The following is a 23,405-nucleotide window of genomic DNA, read 5'->3' as shown; positions in this document are numbered from 1 at the left end:
AAAGTATTGGTAATTGCTTCGTGAGGTCAAAGGAACTTTAATAGGACAATTAAGAGTTATTACCGGCAGCTTGTCTTTGTATGTCAATGCCATTGTGCAATGCAGCGGTACTGTAAAGTCCTTTTAGGTCTTGTCTGTTGTACAGTGTTTAGTCGAACTGTACTAACTGGAGGTAATGAGGGTACAATTATGGCTCCTTAACCTTTTGTGAGGAAGAGGAAAAGCCTCTGCTGCTTTTTTTGCTTTCTTTCTTACACCTCTGCTCACTGAGAACAGATTCTTTTCACATGTTGCCATTGTTTGTTACCTTTGGCTAGATTAATGTTTTCACAGAGGGCAGTCTTTGTAAATATTTCAACAGCCATTTTACTAAATGCGCCAGTTAAACTGCTTGTTTCCTTTATTTTGTTCAAACAGCGAACACTCCCAATTGTTCATTTTGAGATAATTCTATATCCTGTTCTTTGGCCTCCATTGTTCTGCTGGGCACAGTCGGCCCATTGTAAGGGAACGTGTGACATCCTCTGACAGGGAGGCCTGTTCCACACATGAAGCTGTCACACAGATGTGGACCTCAGCCCTAAAGGAGGGGTGGTGGCCAGGAATACACCGTTTGCTGCGACCTTTGAACTTGTCCTTGTTAAGCCCTTGACGCCAAAGATGGGCTCAGGAGGGAGTCCCCAGCCCTTCTCCCCCTCTCTCCCCTAACAGCTACATGTTGTACTTGCCCATGGCTAATGGCATGACACACACACACACACACACACACACACACACACACACACGCTTACAGTAGGTGTCCTTTAGGATAGTGGTTGATGGAGGATGACAGCTCCTCAACACACACCCTTTGTCCCAACCCCAAGCAGTGGGCGTCAATGTGTTAGTGTGTGTGTTTATGTGTGTGTGTGTGTGTACAGTGTTTTCCTTCATGAGCAGACAGCTGCTCCCTCCCTCCCACTCTTCGCCTCTTCTTTGGTCCTCTCACCATTCTAACCTGTCTGTCCATATGAAGGTAACAAGACTGCACTTTGCGGCTCTCCATTTCTCTCTCTCTCTCTCTCTCTCTCTCTCTCTCTCTCTCTCTCTCTCTGTTGCTCTATCGCTTTCTTATATGAGTCTCAATAATCTAATGCTGCAGCTGTCCGATGGCCAATGCTCCACTCCTTGCTTTATGCTTTACTTCATTGTTAAAAAAGGCTGGTGGATTTTTGGCCAAAGATCAGGGCTCTGAGCCCTCCCAACTGTATGGGAGGGAGGGAGTGAAGAGAGAGAGAGAGAGAACGAGAGAGATAGCAAGGAATGAGAAAAGCTTTGTTGCTTCCCCACTCCACTGGTTACCAAGGGATCAACAGGGTGCTAAAAGCACTCAGGGGAGGAAGAAATGGAGGGTTTTTGGAGAGGGGGAAGGGATAGATTCAGAATGATGGAAAGACAAAGAAGGAGGGAAGAGAGGGCGAGTGGAGGGGCAGAGAGAGAGATGGATGTATATTTAGTCTGTGCCTCTCCTCTGCTGTCACTCAGTGCACGGCTTTACCACTGACACGAGGACAGACAATAAGTGGGCTGGCAGCAAATATGAAGGGAGATGGCTTCTTCTTCAACTCAGCTACTACAGTAGAAAGAAGTCAGCAGCAATCCTGAAGGACTTCACTGCCTGAAATGTCAATCTTAACAAGTAATTAGTTATTATATTCAGACCTAGACGTGTTAGAGCACAGTCTTTTTCCAGAGTCTCTAATGAAGAGGCTGCACCCTTGCTGGTTGGATAGCCCCGTTTGACTCTAATGAACCACAGTGGCCACTTGCCTTTTGAATCCAGTGTCAAGTGTCAATCATGTGTTTCTGTTTGTGGTGGAAATTTACTAGCAGTTGAAGCATGTTGTGCATTCAAATACGAGAATGAAAACTTTCACAATAACTGAGGAAATGTGCTCTTACATCCAAACACCAGCACTTACAAAGCCAGTAGTGTAAGAGGGGTGTGTTATTTGTTTCAGCTAGATATTATGACTGTATGTTTCACTTTAAATGTGCTAAACATTAGTATATTTTTCACAAAAACATTACAAATCCTGCCAAAGCAGTGAAATGATTCCAGAAAACAGTTAAGAAAGTTCTTGAAACAAGTGAAAATCTCACCCTGTTAGCATATTTCCCCACTTTAAACAAAGCAAGAATTTGCTGAGGCTGATTGAGGCCTACATTGTCTTTTCTGTCCCATTACCCTTATTCACAACTCCGTTGCTCTTCTTCATTGCAAACTCACTCTGGTTTTGCTCACTCAATGTCTTTCTTTTTCATCACGGAGTTCCTTCTTAGTTTTCATGTTATTTTCACAGTTCCCCTTGGTTTTTCACACCAGTCGTCTGGAATATACCTGAATAGAAATATCACCTTGTCCTAGTCTACTTGTGCCATCTTTTGGTAATTTTATCTTTCTCACATTCACACATTCAACTGCTTGCGCTGTGCTTTTGGCCTGGTGCAAGTGAAGAATCCTTTCACCTTGGTGCTCTGACAATATTACTCACAGATAGTCTTTCCTTATTCTTTACGTGTTCTCTATTCCATTACATTACTATCTTTAGTTTTTCTTACATTTCAGCAGAAAGATGCTAGGAGGGAAATCACAACTACTTGCCATCTACAGGAGCAAACTAACAGACAGGAGATTGTTGCTGAGAGCTACTATTACTGAAGTTAATTACATGTCACTCTCCGTGATGACACACTGTGAATCAGATCCCTCTGTTGTCTAATGAGACAAAGACGTCGACCACCATCGCCACCATCATTTTGTGCTGGGTATGAACTTTTTTAAAGTCAACATATTCCTTTGGCTTCCATATCTCTGTTTCTGCCAATCTCGTCATATAGCATATACTCACGGCATATGTGCTTATATTTATTCTTCTTTTGCAGTTTCACCTGCCTTCTCCACACTTTGCCCTCTGTCTCTATTCATAGATTCCCCACAGGTGGCCAGGTCCTTTGTGCACAGCATATATATATATATGTATTAAAAAAATCCAGCCAACCCACTTGGGGGGTTTTCATAAAAAGGCTTTGTTAATAATGGCCCCGTGAGGCACCTGGGACCTCAGCTGACACATAATTAAAGGCAGGGCTGACTGATTGACTGACTCATTTTCATAGCGAACGGTTAGAGAGGGGAAACAGACAGGTAGGGTGAGTCGAGGTCTCTTAAGGTTGACTGCTGATGAAAATTTCATGCCCCCACTCTTATAAATAAATAGGGGAGAGAGTCCCTCTGTGCCGCGCCTGTGTGTCGCCAAAGATATCCTGGGCTCTGAAAAGGGTAGAATCCATTTCCATAAAGTAACCAGACCACAAGACCTATTTGGATGTGCTTGACATTTTACTAAAAGAGAGAGAAAGAGGAAGCTAAGGGGTGAGGGCAGGGAGAAGGTGGCTAACAAAGCATTTCAGCAGACCCTCCCAAGGAGGCGACGCGCTGTCTGGGGGCTGACAAGCTCACACATACAGTACACACAGAAACACACACACACACACACACACACACACACACACACACACACACACACTCTCTCTCTCTCTCTCTCTCTCTCTCTCTTTCTCTCTCTCTCTCTCACACACACACACACACACACACACACACACACACACACTAGGGATAACATTGCGATAAACAGATATTAAAGTGTACTCAGTTCTACATTTCTGCTGCTTTCGGGATTCTGCTAAAATACAAGAAACTGCTTGTTGAATTTAAAGCAAATTAAAGGAAATAACTTCCAACATTCTTTTATTGAACATATTGAACATTGAATTGAATATAAAAGGCACTACTATAAAAAGAATGTCAACATTTTAAAGTTCAGTTTTCTGCTGATATTTCTTTCGCGATGTGTTTATTGTGCCAGTTGGTATTGCGATGAACATAGCAAAATTATATATTGTGCAGCCCTAACACACACACACACACACACACACACACACACACACACACACACAAAGACACACAAAGACACAAGGATGAGCTGTCACTAACAGGACTGAAAAACTGAAATTACCTTGTCCTTTCAAATTTGAAATTTTGACGTTCAATGTGCTTGTCACTTGTTGATGAACTTGTCCACCTCCTCCTGTAGCTAACCTTCAGTAGCCTGGCTGCGCCCTCTTACATACTTCCACTCAATTTTAATTTTCCTTCAGTTCTATGTCTGGGTTTTCTCCGACCAAATATTTGGCGGTCCAGTCAGTGAACAGAGGTAGTGGCTGAGAACGATGACGTTGAGGTTGTAACGTGCGCTAGTTTGAGTTATAGTTCCGTTATGGAGGCGGAGAAAGATGCGGTCCGTTGTGGCAACGCTGCCGAATATCCAGCAGTGAAAGCCCGAGCAAAAACAATCTTTGCTCAGTTGTGTTGGTGGCCATGATGTTGTGGCCCTCCTCCCCACTGGGTTTGGAAACAGTTTGATTTTCCAGCTCGCTCCGTTAGTGGGTGAGTTGAGTTGGCTAAGGCTAACGCTAGCGATATCTAAGCCGATAGTTGTTGTTGTCTCCCCTCTTGTTAGCCTGGTCCTACCAGACAGTACTTAGGAGGGTGGAGCCAGGCTACCAGAGTGGCTCTGGGCAGATCCAATAGTTTTAAACTTCAACAGAGTACCCGCTTTCAAGGAAGTTAACACTTGTCAATGGAGAGTGGCCAGACTCTCTGTACAAATGAAATGTACAAGAGTCTGGTAGGACCAGACTAAATCTTCAGCATATGATTAGTTCAAATTGAACCTTGTGTTATTAAATATGCCCCCCTTGTATTCTACGTGCAGGATGTCGGCACTGCATGTACTGTAAGTGCCCTGCTCAATCTATACCATCCCCATAAAGAGAGCTCAGATAAAGATGTTATCCCCCATTAAGGAGAGCATGAAACTTCTCTCATTCCAGAGCCTAGTTAAATCCTCCGACGTCTGGCTGGCCTGTAAAAGCCACCGATTCCCGGCCCCGCTGCCTAATGGCCCCGAAGGAAGATGAGTAAATGAAATGAAGAGAGTGAGAGAAACAAATGATAGTGGGCGCGACCACTTTCCTTCACTCTAGACCTGATCGCATCACCGCAAAACCCCAGCAGCAGTGCCACGCCCCAGGCCAGACCTGATTGATTGAGCAGGAGCCATCGATCAGGGCCACTTTGTCACTACAGTCGCTGAAGTTTTTGGCCGGGGAAGGATGTTTCTGTAGCGGCATCAGTGGTCCCGTCTGTACTCTACTGAAAGTCTCTTTTGATTTAGAATTGAGGTTGTTACTCGTTCCTGCAGGTAATTGGATTAAAAGCCAGAGGGAAGATATAGGCAGGGGAGTATGGGATGCAAGCACAGCCAAATTGAGAGTCTGAGTCTTTTACTTTGCTGGAACAGTCTTTCAGTGATTTATCCTGTCTTTTTTTTTTCTTTCTTTTCTTTTAGGAGGAGGAGGAAGAAGAGCGAAGGAGACAAGAAAGGAGGATTGAAAGGATTGAGCCAATAGGGAGGGCCGATTCCTCATTGGAATATTCTCCTGTGTTGAGTCTAGAGTGAGTGATCCATAACCCCCCCCACACACACACACACACACACACACACACACACACACACACACACACACACACACACACACACACACATACACCTCCATTTTATATGGGGTGGCTTCAGGAATCTCAAAACCTGGGCAAATAAAACACAACATATGTGCATAGGTAGATAGTTACATAGCTACAGGTAAGACAAACTTTATTTTAAATAATTGGTGAACTGACCCTTTAATTTATGAAAATCATGCCAGTAAGGTTAATAATTGCCATAACATCATCACTAAACACCTAAACCCAACCCTATTACCACATGACAATGACAACACAAAGTGTCGGAAAGACCACATCATCACACACATCTGCTTCAACGGTTGCTTGTGTTCATTTGTCTTCATGTCTTTATCTACACAAATTAACCTTCTCCTCCTCCTCCCCCCTTCCCTCACACGTTTTTCAATTAATCTGTTCTCTTTTAGCACACCAATCTGATCTTAATCACTTAATTGGAGTCTCCATTTAGGTCCCTAAGCGACCCTGGGGTCCAACAGCCAGACTTTGTAATGGATGACTTTGCATAGACAACAAAAATGCAGCCTCCACCATTAAGGCTGCACCAACGCCCATCCCATACATCCCATCAATATCTTCATGTTGGACCGTGTTGTCTTTTATATCCTGCTTTTCTACATTTTCATGTCATTCCTGTTGTTTCTTTATGCATGTCTCCCCCTGCCTCCTCCTTCTTCTTCTCGTCCTCTCTGCCTCATCCATCATTGTCCTGCAGATCCCTGCTCAAGCCGGTAGAGGTGTCCAATGGAGGAGGGCCCCTCGGGATCCACGTAGTGCCTCTCAGTTCGCAGGATGTCAGGTAAAAGAAAAAGAAGAAAAAAATCAAAGAATCAATGCAGCTTAGTCGAAACAATAGCTGGTTGTTTTCCCCATCCAATATGTCTCCTGCATCCTTTGCTTTGAAGCCCTGTGGATGTTGCTTTCTTTTTACTTTTACTCACTGTTTCTCACTTTTCTTTCTTTCCTCACTCTCTGCTCTCTGTTCCTTCTTGTTCACCTCTTTTTACAAGTTGCTGCAGGCTGTCTTGTTCACTCACTCTGATTCTTCTGGCCATCTTTTTATTTTTTATTTTTGTCAGTTTCACTGCTGAAACACCACGCCCATACCCAGGAACGCTCATATCCGAAAGCTCAAAAAGCCCCCAGTGGGAAGGAGAAAATGAAAACAGCTTTGCTCTTGACTTTACAGTTTTTCCAAGTCGTGTTTTTCTTTTATCCTAACCTATGTCCTCAGTCACAATGCTGTCCGCTCTGCCTTGAAGGTGATTCATACTGCTTTTTTTTTTGCCTTTATTTTTTTTTTTTAACCGACGAGGAGTGTCGATGACAGGGGACAAGAGGAGGAATGCATCGTAGTTTACAGTTATTCCAGGAAAAATAAAGGACAGAGGAAGTGGCCAGATGTAATCAAACTAAAAGCTTGTGTATAACACAGATCCCCGCTGCACGCCAATGGACTGGCACACCACCAAGGTGAATGTGACTACTCAGCGCTGGGAGAGGGAGGCAGGGGAACGAGGTGAAAAGACAAAGTGAGGAGATGGAACGGGATGACATTTGAGGGAGAGAGGATGGCTGTCATTGAAGATTGCTGCGTGTCGTTTCTTTGGGACACTAATCCCATTGTTGTTTATAAGCGTCAAAAGTGTCAGGACACTATATTTAGCTGTGACCTCGTGCGGTTGACTCCCTCAGAAGCTGTGGCACTTTGAGTTATCCTGAGTCAGAGGAGGAAAGTAATGAGTCATGATAGCTTGCACCAAGCAATATTACTTAAATAAAGTTCACATTCAGCGGTTTTATTAGACATGCTGTTCTGTATTCCCACACAATCAAACTGCATTTTGCAAGATGTAGCAGCATTGCTGCATGGCAAGTCAATTGTTTCTCCATCAGCTAAGTTGGGCACTAATAGCTATCAGAGCCTTCAATTAACTTCAGACATGATAAGACTTAGCGTCTGGTCAGTGGGATGATGCTAATGGCCTGGTCCAGCTCTTTCCTGTGTGCTCTGTGCTCGGACAGGAGGCATTAGGCTCAGCGGGCTGTCATTAGTGTCTAGACCAGGGCCACAGGGGTCAGACAGCCAGCAAAAACCAGACAGCAAACAAGGAACTGCAGGCGCTCCAGCGTCGGCTGCTCGCGTTCTGCTTCACTGTACTGACATCAAGTTAGATAAGAACAGGAGGGGAAGACAGCTGCAGGGGAGAGGGTAGAGCCTCTCTCTCTCCCTCTCACTTAACACACACACACGCACGCACACACACACACACACACACACACACACACACACACACACACACACACACACACACACAAATGCACAGATCTTTACCTGCATGAACTTACACCCATGCAGTTTGTGAACAGTATGGACCTACTCTTGCTGTCTCTTTCTTTTTCTTACCACACGCAAACAGTGTGTGAGCAGTACTGATCTACCTTGAATGAATGAATACACATAAATACACTGTACATCTGCACACACACCACACACACACACACACACACACACACACACACACACACACACACACACACCCCTCGCAGATGCATTCTTTGCTTAATGAACTTCTCATTCCGTGACCAGTTTGAATTGTAAACAAACTGTGGACATAATTGCCGTGCATAAATTGATCATGATTGGATTAACATTTGATTAAAGGCAGTAGATGAGAGCAGGTGGCCTCCTTCAAATCATTTCTCAGCACTGCTGCCCAGCCACAAGATGGAGTAAAACCATACAGTGTTACAATGCTAATTCTTGTGTTTTAGGTACAGTTGGTCTTAGCATGCCTGGTATTTTTCTCCACAGTCTGTCGAGAATCTTCTAACTACAAAATCCTTGTGCTTATATCTGACACCTTATTAATTCACTGACTGAAGCCCCATTTTCAACTGCTATTAAAATTTGATCTGAGTGATCCAATCACTTGTGGACAGCTCTAAGTACGTGTGTACGTATGTGTGTGTAAGCATTTCAGTTGTTACTCTCACATAAATCATACATTAGAAATGTGCAGTGACTAATGACAGCTGTTGCGACCTGTGCATGGGGAGAAGGAGGTTTCTAAAAGTCTAAGTGTGTTCAGCTCTCAATACATGAATCTCTGTGCTTTGAAGTTTAGTTTCTATATTATATCTGTTTTATTTTACGTTTCATGTTCGCATATGTGTCGTGTTAAGTTACTGCTGATGAAGACCCAGCGTTTCCTGATCCTGCTCCATAATAAAAACTTCTAAAAAACAAAATAATAGGGGACTTTTAGTGTAAAGATTAAACTGTTCCACTGTTTTACAGCCGCTCAGGCTCGCCGGCTTCTACATAGTTAGACAGCGCTGTGGAGATAGGTCTGGCAATGCAAAGACTACTAGCAACAGCAGCTCTTGTGACGTAAGAGCTGGAATGTCTGTGGTAATTTCCTACATATTTGTGAATTCAGGGACGTTTTATGAAACTAAAAATAAGATTATTGTTTACGAGTGGCTGCCTTTTCCAGGCAACCGTGGGGCACAGAGCTCCAGACAGCCGGGATATAAAAGCAGGCAGCACCGGAACAAAAACGCTGACACATGACTGACAGTATGATAATAACATCCAAAACACATGATTCACTCTCAGTGGTTTCTGTGGCATTAGAAATACTTTGAATGACTACGTAGTTCCGCTCACAGTTGAGCAAGCAGTCCTTAATGTGGCCCAGGACACTTACGCTGACACACTGCTAAAAGAAAGTGGTCACATGTGGCCTAAACCACGTTCAAATGTGGCCTGAGTGATCGGATCCCAATGCGTCCTGGGTGCATTCACACCTGTACTTAAAGCTATCCACTTGTAATTTGATCACTCAGATCGGATTTTTTATTTTAAAGATTATTTTTTTCCCTTTATTGTAGTGACAGTGGATAGATGTGAAAGGGGGAGAGAGATGGGGGATGACACACAGCAAGGGGCTGCAGGTTGGATTTGAACCCGGGCCACTGCAGGACTCAGCCAACATGGGGCAAACGCTCTTACTGGGTGAGCAAGAGGCTGCCTAGATCGGATTTTAATACCAGGTGAAAACGAGGCTTTACAGCCTGTAAGAATAACATTTAGATTTTGCTTTAGCTCTCCTGCTTTCTCCAAGTAACTATTAAATATCTAGAAAAAAAGCCATCACTCAGATAGGGAGGAATTGAGAAGTGCATTACAGTCATCGAAATAATAGTGCTTTTAGGAAATCATCATCATCTTCAAATCTCTAAAATATGCCACTTTGTCCCCAATCCTCCCTGCTGCTGCTGCTTGGAATACTGATCAGGGATCAACCAAAACTCCTTAATCTACTGTCTCTGGTCTGCTACCAGATCAGAAGTCATTAGATTGTGTCCATGCTGTAATCTCCATTCACAATACTTTGTTTTCAAGCTGCCAACACTTATGGAGATAAAGCACAATCATGTCCGCTTCCACACGGCCCGCAATTACTCTCTGTTCAACACACTTAAGCTGACCTGGCAGCGCCTTTAATTTCAACTTAATGCTGAGCCATTTACCCCCATTGAGGAGCTGAGATGAGTCTACGGTGAGAGCGTGGATGTCCACATTATGCAGTCAATTAGAGCAATGTTCTGAGAGTGGCCCTGTTTGGCGGAAATGCTAAAGAGCCCTGTGAATCTGCCCTTGACGTCTGTAGTAAACAGGGTCACAATTTAAATATGCTGTTGTTTCTGTGTCCAATGAAATGACAGGAAGTAACTGAAGATGATGAAAAGCACACAGCTTTTGTCCTTGCCACTAATAAGCTGTTGATTGCAATGTAGTTTTCTGTATCTTGTACATCTTGGTTTGGCTTCTGAATAGTTTTGGCTCTGATATATTTCATCATTATTCTTAATTTCCCATAAGTAAGCCTCCAAACTTTTTGTCAGTTTATGCAAGGACACCAAACATTTGCACTCAGTCAGTCTACCTGCTACCTCAGGCATCTGGCGCCTTAGAGACGGATGGAGTTTGTAGTTTTGCTGTGCGAGTGCACATCAGATCTCTTTGCATGTGGTTATCCTCAGGGCCTAACTAAAGCCCCAATGAGCTCACTGATGTATTTATTTAGAGGGGGGAAGTATTCCAAGGTAAAGGTTGTCTTTTTTTTGAAGGGATTGCTGAGCTGCAACTGCCGTGGAACTGCTTGGGTATTTATTCCAGCACTACCGGCTCTCGTCTTAAGCTCTAGTGAAGGCAACTGCAGCACTTCCTCTGAAGCCATAAGATGATCTCTTAGTTGTTGGTCTGGATTACCTCAGAGAACCCACCCTGTCAGTCTCTCAAACCTGCCTACAGAAAGGCAAACAGAGAACAGGACAGACAGATGGACACAGGCTTAACATTTAGCAAGCAATAGAGTGCTACTCCAGGCCATAGCTAAATGCAGGAGTTTGGCTTAGAGTATGGAAAGTTAACTTTAAGTGACAGCATTGTGCAAAATTACAGTATGTTACAACCTGGCGTTACTTTGTAAACCTAATTACTTTCCCCAAAAACCTGGTGGGGAAAAGATACACAAGATACACAAAAACTTGCAAAACTTTGTTGCACTGTTGTTTTATAAGTAATACATCTTTAGGCCATAACAAAACAACTGATATCAACTCTGGATAACTAAGATATTTACTTCATTTTTTGGATAGTGCTCCTCAGCTAGCTTATCTCAATGTTCACTTCTTTTTCCTCCCCCTTGCCTTCTTTTCTAGTCTTCTGTGGAATGTCATTACCTTTGTAAATATATAGATGCAGGGGACAATGCTTATAACTTGCTGCCTGCTGTTCAGTATATTGATGTATACAGTATATGTGGCTGTGTGTGATGTAATTGCTGCAGTACTGTATGTGTCTAAATGATGTTTTATTTGTAACCTGTTGTGTGATTATTTCCAGGACTCAGGGCTTGCTGGTGAAGCGACTGGAGCGTGGGGGCAAAGCCGAGCAGGAGCGTCTCTTCCAAGAGAACGACTGTATTGTCAAAATTAATCAGGGAGACATTCGCCACCTGCGCTTCGAACAGTAAGCTCTAAAGTCAGCCATCTATTGGTGGTTGTACATGTGACATCATCTTTTCCATACATTATAAACTCTAAAGTTTCTACTTCAGTATGCCCTCTTCTTGTCAGGTGCACTGCATGTCATCCGATTTAATTTCTTTCACTGCTTACTGTTAGGACACATACAGTGAGCACGGTCCTCCCAGGCCATACTGTGAGCAGTGGCAGTAAATAGTGTTGCTGTAGATAAGTGGAGCCCAAACGTCAGGGAGATGTGACACCCACACAGCAGCACAATAAAACAGCAATATTACTGACTTTGTTGGCCTTCATGTAATAGGTCTCAGTGACCTGCAGTCCTTCACCACCGCTGATCCAAAACCGCCCACACTCTTCTCTCGATTCATTGCTATCGATTCATCGCTCCTCTTCATTTCTTAAAGTGGAATAAAGATATGAACCTGGGACTTTTCCACCCATTTACCCTAAGCCACCATTCTCCCTCACACACACATGCGCCCGAATGTGAGCACTCTCACACATACTTGCACACATGCTGACACACACACACACACACACACACACACACACACACACACACACACACAGTTACCCTTAGCTATGACATCTTAACTACACTCATGGCTGTGTGTGTGTGTGTGTGTGTGTGTGTTTTCTTGTTTAACTACATTCGTGGGGTCCAAAAACCGGGAATACAGTATACTTGTGGGGTCAAACCAGCTTTGTGGGGCCAAAATGCTGGACCCCACAACTTCAAAGGGCTGTTTGACTTGGTTTTAGGATTAGGGTTAGAATTAGGTTATGGTTAGGGTGAGGGTAAGGGTTAAGGTTAGGCATTTAGTTGTGATGGTTAAGGTTAAGGTTAGGGTAAGGGGCTAGGGAATGCATTATGTCAATGACGGGTCCCCACAAAGATAGTGAAACGCACTGTTTATGTGTGTGTGTGTGTGTGTGTGTGTGTGTGTGTGTGTCAGGCTGAGAAATATATTGCTTCTTCTCCAGGCTGGATTCTTAAGGCAGTGTACGGAGGTCTGCTTGGCTTTCTCCCTTATCATCCACTCCTCCACAGGAAGATGTTAGAAGAATAGCCCGGATTCCTGCTAACGAAGGCCCAGCCTACAGTCATACTGGGCTGGACATAGTCATCTAAAACCACCGGGCTTATGCCACCCTGCTGGATGATTGACAGAAACCAAGGCAGAAATCAAGTTTTGAACCCCTCTCTATTCAGAAGTAGACTAAAAAATCTTTTTTTTGGACAATTATAGCTGTCAAAATGTATGTTCTTTAAGCAAGGCATACCTAAACTTTTATAACCAACTTTCGCAAAAATAAGAAAAGCTCTCCATCAGCTTGTAAAACTCCAGACTATCACGGTTACCTTACCACATTATGTTAATGTGTTCATCAGACTGTGTACAAAGCCACTAAGGTTTTAGCATTCTTTTTTTTCTTTCTTTTCAAAACGATGCTATGTCATTAGTAAACATCCCAGTTTCCTTCCAAGCCTTTTCTACTGTGAAAGAGGCTTACAAACCAAATCCACTAGGGAGTGATGTTTTGTAGCGTTCCGCACTTACCCCATGCCAAACACGCTCCTCGCCAGCATCCAAATGCATATGATGTTTGTGATTCTGCATGAATATGAGTTGAAGGAGCTAAACTTTCCTCCCCGTCTGCCCCCCCCCCCCCCTTGATTGTGAGCCGCACAGAGCAACAATTTAAAGTGATAGTCTAATCTCCTTGGATTGTTTTGCATGGGTAAATATTTTGAACCGCTTAATCTAACTGAATGTAATGATGCATTGATGGGGTAATTTATTATTCAATCAGGCTCGCATGGAGGCTGATTACTGGAGTGATGGCACTGTATATGTGCAGGTGGGAACATTTGTGCACAAACACGCATACACACACACTCACTCCGTCATCACCCCTCAGTGTGCATATGTGAGTGATTTTTTGTGAATTACCATAAGAATGAAGATGGGAGAGACCAAATCCTGCAGAAGTGGCTTGGTACGGCGCGCGCGCCTCGCCTCTGTGACACTGCTCGAATGAAGTGCTGTCTGTTGTGGCAGAAGCAGCTTAACGGCTGTCATTTGGATAGAATCAGCATGGTATTACTGGCGTGGTAATGGGTGTCTGAAAACATGAGGTGGGATTGTTGGAATCCAAAAATCCTCTGCGTCTCTGGCCCCCTATGCTGCAGCATGGCTTGCTCCTGGCCAGCCTATCTATATGCTAAGTGCCACCAGCAAACCAGACTAAACAATTCTTGCGTCTCGGAATCATGTTGTGCTCTTGTCTTTTCTTATTCGGCCCCAAAGTCGCATGAGACTGAGTGTGTGTTTTGGCAATTTTTTCTTATTTTGTGTGTAAGGAGTGAAGTGTATGTCTGCTTACACACACACACACACACACACACACACACACACACACACACACACACACACACACAGACTACTATACTGTAGAGAGACTTTGATACTCCTCATACAGTATGTTCCACTGGTATAATATAGAATACACAATATATAATGTTTCATCACTGACTCACCATTCACCATCCTTATCTCATTCCTGTCTTGATGCTGGTAATTATAGATAATGTAATTCCATTCCTCCTCTGCTGTTAGCAGTGAGTAGCTCTGTGAATAGCCATGCTAACCTCAACTCTCCCTATCGCCTCTCAACATACAGCAGCACATAGCCTTGCTTATCCTTCTATATCGTACAAGCTATGATAGTACACTATTGTACTTGTATCTCTTATCATGCTCAAACTAATTCATTTCTGTCTGCATGACCTCCCCTCTCCCTCTCACGTTCTCTGTATCGCCTCCAGAGCCCAAAACATTTTCAAGCAGGCGATGCGTGGGCCCGTCATCCTTTTTCACGTGGTCCCCGCAGCCATGAAGAGACAGTACGAGCTGCTGTCGGCCCAGAGCGAGCTCAGCCCGCCCCATTCCAACAGAGTCCGTTTTGGCCTAGACTCTCAGCAGTCGGGGGACAGGTCCAGTTTGGTGGGGGGGCTGACTTCCAGAGCTGGACCACAACCAGGCCTCAACCACAAGTAGGTTTAAGAGTTACCTTGTGTATCCCTATCCCACAAACATGTGGACATTGAGTAGATGTTAAGAAAACCTACACAGATTTAGAAAGCCAGATGAAAGTGAGACACACTCCATCTAGTTGCTTGAAAAAATATCAAAGGTTCATGTTTTTGCACATAAGTAGGCTAAGCAGTCTCAGGCTCCCAATGAATGCAATTCTGTTTTAATCACAGCAGTCAATGACTTTTCCTCAATATGTTCACTGTAAATCCATCAATGTTTATAAGTGACACAATAAAAGGCAAGAGAGCAGTTTAATTATAATTTCTACCTGAGACCTCCAAGTCCGCATCACTGATCATCTTGTTAAAAGCCCATTTTATCTGCCTGTGGTTTCTGTTAATGTCTCTAATGACTTTGGCCTGATTCCAGAAAGCTAAACATGTGGGTGTTCATCAAGTAGGTCCTTGTGTACGGGTTTACAGTCTTAATTTCAATCATTTAAATTCATAAATCCTCTTTCCATTCTCTGTATGTTACATTAAGTCCATATTCTCTATTTCACAGAAATAATCATTTCATTGTTAGCAGCCTGACAGATAACGGCCATATATGTATATACTCAATTTAATAGTTGCCCAAACGTCATCCTGATACTTGTTTAAAATGATTTTTTTTGCCATAATATCATGATAAAAAAATGTGTTCTGGTTTGAGTTGTTGTTGAAATCTTGACTTACTACTAGTTTTAAAAAAAAAACAGAAAATACCAAAACAGCATGCTGGAAATATCAATGGAAGTACACTTCTGCTTTCTTTTCCCCCACATTATGTCACTGTTCTGTAGGTACAAAAACAAATCTTTGTCTTGCTCTATAGCCACCAAGGACCCCTGGCAGGAAGCACCCCAGAGCCCAGCCGACGGTACACCATGTTACCCCACACCTTGGTCTCCACGACCTCTTCAGCCCCCTCCACCTCTCCCTCCCTGCAGCGCAGGGTAAGCACAAATCCGTCCACCAGCTCCTACCTAAAGAACAAAGGACGCAGATTCAACATCCAGCTGAAGAAAGGTAAGAACCAGCAGACTCACGAACACCAAAAATCCCATTGTCCTTCGGGGACAAATCAAGTTGAAAGTTCAAGTTGAATGCGTGATTGTAAAAGTGAAAATCTTTCTCTGCATGTCATTAGAATAATACTTTTGTATTTCCATGCATCACTCTGACCAGTTGGTGTTTTCCTCACCTTGAAATCTGCTTTGCCCGTTTGTGTGGTATTTTGCCGCTCAGAGGACGCGGAGCACACATGGGAGGAGAGGTGCAAACAGGACGGATGCTCATTTAAATGAGACGGTGTCCATCAAGTTTTGGGTATTTCGATGGAAAATTGGGTCCAAATAGACGTTTCAGAACTAAGTTCTGTTTCTGGTGCAATGTCACTCTGCTGCCACTTTGGTTGTTTTATTAACAAGAGCAAACCAATTATGTGGAGCAAATGCACAGTAATAATACAATAACGCCAAAAATATAAATAAACTATTTTAATTAAACACTCTCCAACCAGTAGATATCTTTTAATCAGAATAAAAAAAACTAACGCTTAATGTGGTTAAAGCAGGAACATCTGTAAATCAGTCTGCATTTATCTATGAATTAATATGGATGATTATTACAGTATCTGTTGTCGACAACTACTTTGTACTGTATGAAAAGCTTTTCCTTCAGTTCCTCCAATCCCTGCAGCCATCTGAAAGCAGCAGGACAGGCATGCTAATAAATCTGCAACCTCCGATTGAAGATGTGCTGCACCAGAGCGCATTACCATTACGCACGGTCGTCCACTGTGTTTACCTTCATTAAATCACATGCAAATGACACCAGGCTGCTCCAAAATCTCCCCGCACACCTCTACACGCATCATTCTGGTCGATTATAACACATTATTCTGGCCCCTTATACGAGAGGCATCAAATTACTGGAGCCTGTTAATCCTGCTTTACAATAAATAAATAAAAAAAAAAACAGCTCCTCATGTTTTACCCTCAAAATGCATTACAAAGCTCATGCTACTGCTCTGCACCATCCAGACAACAATATGACTTTCCGGAGAAGCCAATGTGTTGAGCTAGTGAGGCATCATGCCTCACTGTGATTGGCACAGCTGTTTCAGAGCGATGAGACCAGTGATGTGACTGGCTGAGAATGTATTTATTAATCACCACATCCAGCAGCATTCTGCATTTAAATGCACTTAAAGTTCACTTTGAGACACAAACATACAGTTTTACTCTTTTGATCATCAAGCAGCTGAAACCAGTTCATCCTCCAAGTGGAGAACAGTTGCAAATAACACCTCTCTCTCTCTATCTTTCTATTTCTGCCTCTATCACGTTTGTCCCACTCTGTCACCACTCTTTACTCCTCATTGAAACAAAGTGGACAAAGGGCCGTCTCATCATCTGTATGCATTTTTCTTTCCCCAGAGTAAACGATTGAGGTTGAGGGAGACAACCTTAAATCTATCAAGAAATATTCAAAATCTCTACTTGCCTCAGGGCTTTGTTTAAGTGAGCAGGCCAAAAGCAAACACAGATCAACGGCTTCTTGAAAGCAGAGGTTGTGGTTTGATGCACTCAGGCTACATCACCACGGTCTTGTGGTTGAAATATTAAGATTCAGCAATCAGTCTGCTTTCAGCTGAGGTTGGTTTGTTTGTGGACTTGGACAGGCCTTTTGATATATATATATATATATATATATATATATATATATATATATATATATATATATATGAATTGACGAGCAGTTGGTTGTAAAATGAACCAGTGCTGAGGTGACTCGCCTACTCTTTGTCTCTCTCTTTCTCTTTGATCCTTTTTTTCTGTTGGCGGGAGCAGATGTTAAGTCGAAAGCTGGCACCGAAGCCGTAGCAGCGAGCTTCAGGGAATAGTGCAGCAAGTGAGGGCAGCAGCGCAGGCTAAATGCAACGCGCTCAAGGGAAATGCTGTCACAAGCTGCTCTAATATATCTGGCCAGGGTCCCCGAGTGCTGCCAGCAGAGTTTCATAGTTCTTATATACACGGTGGGGCTGCAATGCAAGTTATATATTTTTTTGTTTATAATGTGATAAAGTTCTTCTCTTTTTTTCTGCACACAAACCTCTCATTTCAGTGAAACCAAGCTGGGGCAATGCTGGTGGAGCTCCAGAGACTGTTGCCATCAGTATAGTTTATTTTCACGAGCCACTTCCTGGTCTGATTCAACACCAGTCATAACTCTCAAAAGTATTCTTTTGCCCAAGTGACAATAATGGCTTCTGAGATAATTGCTTGTGATTTAAATTCGGGCTTACCGGAATGGATGCGCCTCGCTTGTAAACGTCAAGCCATTTGTGAACTCTAAATGGAGATGAATTATTGTCCAAATGTTGTTGAATTGGAAATTTAACTAAAGCACTAACATCCAAAAGAGTCGAGGGAAGTGTTCCCCTGGAATCCATTTTGACAGTTCCGTATGATTACCATCAGACTTTATCATTACTAATGTACTTTTAGAAAGGCTTCAGCAGTTGTGTTGTTGACTCGTTATTGTTGTAATTCGGTCTAAGTGGGCCTGAATTCCGAGTGGCAGGAGCAGATCTTACTTGGCAAATTAACAAGAGTGACTTAATCAAATACTGCAGTAGAAAAGGACATACACACCCCATTAAGTCATTCTAATGTGCCTCAGCCTCTCCTCATGTTTGCTGTTTAATTGGCTTATTGGAGCCAGGATTCCAACTAATCCAGAAAGGATACAATTACTTTTATCCTGGTCTTCTATTACCCAAAATAAAGACGTCAGTGGTTAATTACTGTAGGCCTATTAGAGATGCATTCTCCTAATTGCCTGATTGGAGACTGTTAATGACGGGATCTTTCAATGGGCAGGAGTTTGATTCTGCTCATTAGCCCATGTGCAGGCCAGGGGAAAGGGAAATACACTGGCATGGGAGGGGGGTTACAGTGGAAAAGGGAACGTAGACTGTGATTTAGGGGATTTAAAAGGGGAACTATAATGTGCAGCTTATTCGGATCTGAAACTGTAGGAGAGAGGCACAGTAGGATATCACTGATGATGGGGTAATGAACAAAACTTTATTTAGAAATCACATTGGCACTTTTTTGGTTAGAAATTTGTCGTCTTTTATTACTCTATCTGTGTAGTTCAATTTTGAGTATACCATGGCCTTTAAAAGTTTGGCATTCAAGAAGACAAACTTTGCAGATTTAACATTCAACACAAACGATGGCAGCTTTTTCTGTCTGCTTAGTTATCATGCTGCATTGATGGAGGGATCATAGCACATCATCATCCTCGACAGCTCAACTTTTTGACTTTATAAGCAACCTCTTCATGACCTTTCCGCAAGTTTGTTTGTGTGCAGAGGCCACAAGAAAGTTGCCACGCACAGTTCTCCCTCTTTGTGTTTTATTTTGTTCATCAACACCATCACTGTCAGCAAGACGACAGAGAGTTTGTCAGACAGCGAGAGAGACATACTGGGAAAAGTAGGTCATAATGAGCCATGAGGTGCTGACAGCTCTGTGAAATGAGCAGCAACTTTGACATGAATGCTAATCACCGTTGTTACCATCAGAGAAACCTCCGCTGAAACTGCATAATGCGACTTTCCCTACTTGACTGCTAGAAATGCCGACGGCTAGGTTATGCATGGTGAAATGTATCTCTCTAAACACGGTTCCTAATGACTCATTGAAAAGCATTATGTAGCAGGGTTATTTAATTTTTAAATATTCTGTCAAAGAATTATTGGACAAACACAATTTATTTGGTTTACCTCATTCCCTAGCTGACATTTGAAACCATTTCTTGCTTTTATTTGACAAATTCAGGTCTGTTCGGCAGAAAAGGTCAGCCTGAGATCGTCTTATTTATCCGTTATTGTATTTGCCTATTTCCTCCGGACCAGCAATTCATATTCATTTGAAAAACCTAAAAGGTCAGTCTTAAAACCTAAAGGAAATAGTTTTGCACAGCCGCTATCTGAAGTGTTTTCTCAGATTTAGCCTTATCACTCACTGCACTTCAAAAAAGGCATGTAGCTCTTGCTTAATGATACATCAGTAAGAAAAACAACTATTAATGAGCACATAAGGATCACTGCTTTCTACATTATGCAAACTTTAAACTCTCTATATATAGTAGAAGGTTGCCTTGACCCAGACATGATTTGAGCGCAGCCTCCTGCCCTGCTGTTGTACCAAAAAGTCCAATGGGTTTTTTGGTTTAAACATCTGGCACATGGTACGCGGATGATTTAGAAAACAGCATTTTTGCTATTTTTGCTATTTAGGTGAAATTCACTACATTTCAAGAGGCTATTGAGCAGCATTTTGATGCATTTTGCAATCCATAATCATTCACTTTTCTCTGCTTATTCTGGTCACTAACCAGCCTTTAATCTGACCGTGACTTGCGAGAGTGGCTTTAAAGTCCACATGCACTTATCATAAACACTCAATTTTGGTTCATAGCATTGACACTATATTTAGAGTTAGGGACATATTTTCATTTTGACTTCCTAGAACATGTGAGTGAGACACACCCTGATGGCAAGGATGGAAGTAAGTATGTTTGTATTAACTATAGGTGGTTCAGAATATGGTAGAAAACCATAATTTGATCCCTGCATTGTGGTTTCTCATGTTACAGCGGCATGTAATGAAAAGGAGCTTTCAGAAATGGTTTCAAGAGTCTGTCCAGTTTCTAAGAGTCACAGTGAAAGCCCCATGACAGCACGGCACAACATTTTTAGGTTCCTTTCTCTTACTTTTCTTTTATTAGAAATGACTATAATGAGATAAACAATATTTCTTCTAAAAAGCATATATAGGAAAAAAAAAAAATCGAATATTCCTATTGTTTTCATAGCCACAGTGTTATATAGTACATACTGGTTGTCTGTTAGTGACTTTTTGAAATGAAAGCAAGAAAATGAATGTCACTATGTTTACCTGGAGAAACAAATCTTTTGTTGTTGACATTTATGAACTCATATGGAGGTGCTGGAGCACTTTACTAAACATAAACACATGCGCATTATTTACTTCTTCCCTCTTCAGAACGATAAAGCTTCTACAAGGCAGTAAATCAGTAATATCACTGTGATATTTCTGTGATGGCACAGCGCGAGAGCATGTCGGTTGACAATCTTTCATTTTTACTGTCTAGGTTCATGCACTCCATGCTGGCAAGACATACCTAATGAAGTGTCCTTGAGCAAGACACTGAAGTCTCAAGGATTGATGTTGTGTAGGAAACTTCTGAACTCGCTTTATGGCAATTAGGCATGAAAAAAAAAAAACTGCTCTGTAAAATATCACATTACATTTCTTACTATATTCATATTTTTTTCCATTATTCCTAGGTCCAGAGGGTCTTGGGTTCAGCATCACATCCAGAGACGTCCCCATTGGTGGCAGTGCTCCCATTTATGTCAAAAACATCCTTCCTCGAGGGGCCGCCATCCAAGATGGCCGATTGAAAGCTGGAGACCAGCTGCTGGAGGTGGGGCAGCACTTCCTTGCAACCTCTAACCATTATGTAGTGTTCACATACAATCTCACATGTGTGCTCTGTGAGATTGTATGTTATTTCAAAGACTAATTACTCTTTTGCTGGTATGGTTTTTGTTCTGAAATGAAATCTTACAGAGCTTTTTGTTGAAAGGAGTCAAACACACTGCGTTCCCTATGGCTAAAACAATTCAGCTCTAGCTTTGAATTGCTGACGAAAAGTGGTTAGACGGAACAATATTTTGATTATACTTCAATCAGACTGACATGAAAATCAGCTAGTGCTCACTTTAGGGGGAAATAACCCATGCTTAATACCAGCTCCAACTGGCTCAGAGGGTAATCTGCATAAAGGTTATGTGGAGGCCATACAGAAGATTTCCCCTCATTAAAATGGAAGAGCTCTTTGATTTTAGTTTTTCTAACGAGTGTGCGTGTATCTGAGTGTCCGTGTTTATTTTCACCAGCGTATATGTGCTTATCTGAGGACTTATGATACTGTTTGTTGGTGTATGTGCAGGTTAGTGGAGTGGACCTGAATGGTAAGAGCCAGGAAGAGGTGGTGGCCCTGCTCCGAGCCACGCCCATGGGCGGGACTGTGAACCTGTCGGTGATTCGCCCAGAGGACTCCCTGCTGCCCCGAGAAGTGGTCAGTAGCCAGCCAGCACCTCACCTTATAATATATTTTCAGTACAGCTGTCCCACTCAGAAAATAGAAAAATATCACTTTACGTGTGACAGTTGATTGCAACAAGTTGGAATTCCCACACGTCTTGAAGGGCCAAGTACTTGATACTGGAAAAGAATGGTACCTTATTATACTCACTCTTAAACAAAAAAGAAACGCAGAACAGAATGCTATCTTTATATAGTTTTTATTAGTGCCTTTGCCCAGGTCCGATTTTTCCCGCAAAGTCACAAAATGATTTACGGATGGTAGACGGAGCTACAGTAACATATTCTGATGGGTCACAGATTTCTTTGTAACACCGGAAAAGCCTGTTAGTGAGTATCCTGCCAGGTTAAAGGTAGCAGGAGATTTCTTTATATAGGCCTAATTGTATTTTAATTTTATTTTGGAAGTTATATGTTGTAGTTGTGGCTGATACTGGGGCAGGACCATCACAGAAAAGATGGAAATTAAACGAAAAACAACTAAAAGCTAAAAGGGAAAGTGAAAGACAAAATTGAAATCCGAGTCACACTCGGTCGGGTTTTCAACAGATGGAGACAATTATGGGATTGTAAATGGTTCAAAACTGACGTTATTATTAGGGCTGCAACTAACGATTATTTTAATAATCGATTAATCTGTCGATTATTTTTTCGATTAATCGATGAATCGGATAAAAAAACAAAAAAGCATTAATTTACATCAACTCAATACATACTTGCATACATACTTGTTGTTTTAGTTAATAGTTGTGTAAAGGTAAGTAACCCAAAGAGCAGATACAGACCACACACACACACACACACACACACACACACACACACACACACACACACACACACACACACACACACACACACACAGACACACACACTTGAAGCTTATTCATTAAATTATTACCATCATTGTATTAATTGCAAGTTAAGTTCATTTGTACACCACATTTAAACACAGCTTAAGATGGCCAAGTGCTATAAAAGAACTTTAAAATGAAATTAAAAAGTACAACACACACAAATATATTTGTCAACAATAACGGATATGGGACAAAGCACAGAATATATACATGACAACAAATTGAAAAATTAATGGGCCAAAAAAGGCGAGTGAATAAAAACGTGTCCTTAGTCCTGCATTACTACTGTTATTAACGAGCTAACGCTAGCTTGTCATGCTTGTCAAGCTGGATAACGAGTAAGCACCACTGGAGGGACGTTACGTTCCTCACTTTAAAACGGAACAAAAGTAGGATTCTGTAGTGACTTTACCCTGCTGTTGAACTCCCTTCCTCCTTATCAAGGACTCCACCATGTTTACGTTTTAGGTGCTGAATCATCACCGTGGTGCGCCCGTGCCATGCCGTGTCGCTTTTGCTTATCTTGCAATTAACACGTTTTTGATTTATTTAGTGTGAAATGTTCCCAC

The 23,405-nt window shown here is 42.3% G+C and overlaps 1 protein-coding gene across 6 annotated transcripts in view; it reads left to right on the top strand.

The window, feature by feature from the left end:
* LOC116064851 (partitioning defective 3 homolog) overlaps positions 1 to 23,405 on the top strand; it is a 379,664-nt gene that overhangs the window by 174,521 nt on the left and 181,738 nt on the right. For all 6 annotated transcript variants that reach the window (XM_035998104.1, XM_035998105.1, XM_031320165.2 and 3 more), the window contains 7 exons: positions 5,454 to 5,560; positions 6,345 to 6,428; positions 11,547 to 11,672; positions 14,520 to 14,747; positions 15,607 to 15,800; positions 21,160 to 21,299; positions 21,828 to 21,956. In XM_035998104.1, coding sequence (XP_035853997.1) covers positions 5,454 to 5,560; positions 6,345 to 6,428; positions 11,547 to 11,672; positions 14,520 to 14,747; positions 15,607 to 15,800; positions 21,160 to 21,299; positions 21,828 to 21,956 — 1,008 coding nt within the window. The remainder of the gene's footprint in view (positions 1 to 5,453; positions 5,561 to 6,344; positions 6,429 to 11,546; positions 11,673 to 14,519; positions 14,748 to 15,606; positions 15,801 to 21,159; positions 21,300 to 21,827; positions 21,957 to 23,405) is intronic.

Source organism: Sander lucioperca, chromosome 23 (assembly GCF_008315115.2).
Source record: "Sander lucioperca isolate FBNREF2018 chromosome 23, SLUC_FBN_1.2, whole genome shotgun sequence".
Lineage (NCBI taxonomy): Eukaryota > Metazoa > Chordata > Actinopteri > Perciformes > Percidae > Sander > Sander lucioperca.
This window is presented reverse-complemented; position numbering and strand designations above follow the sequence as displayed.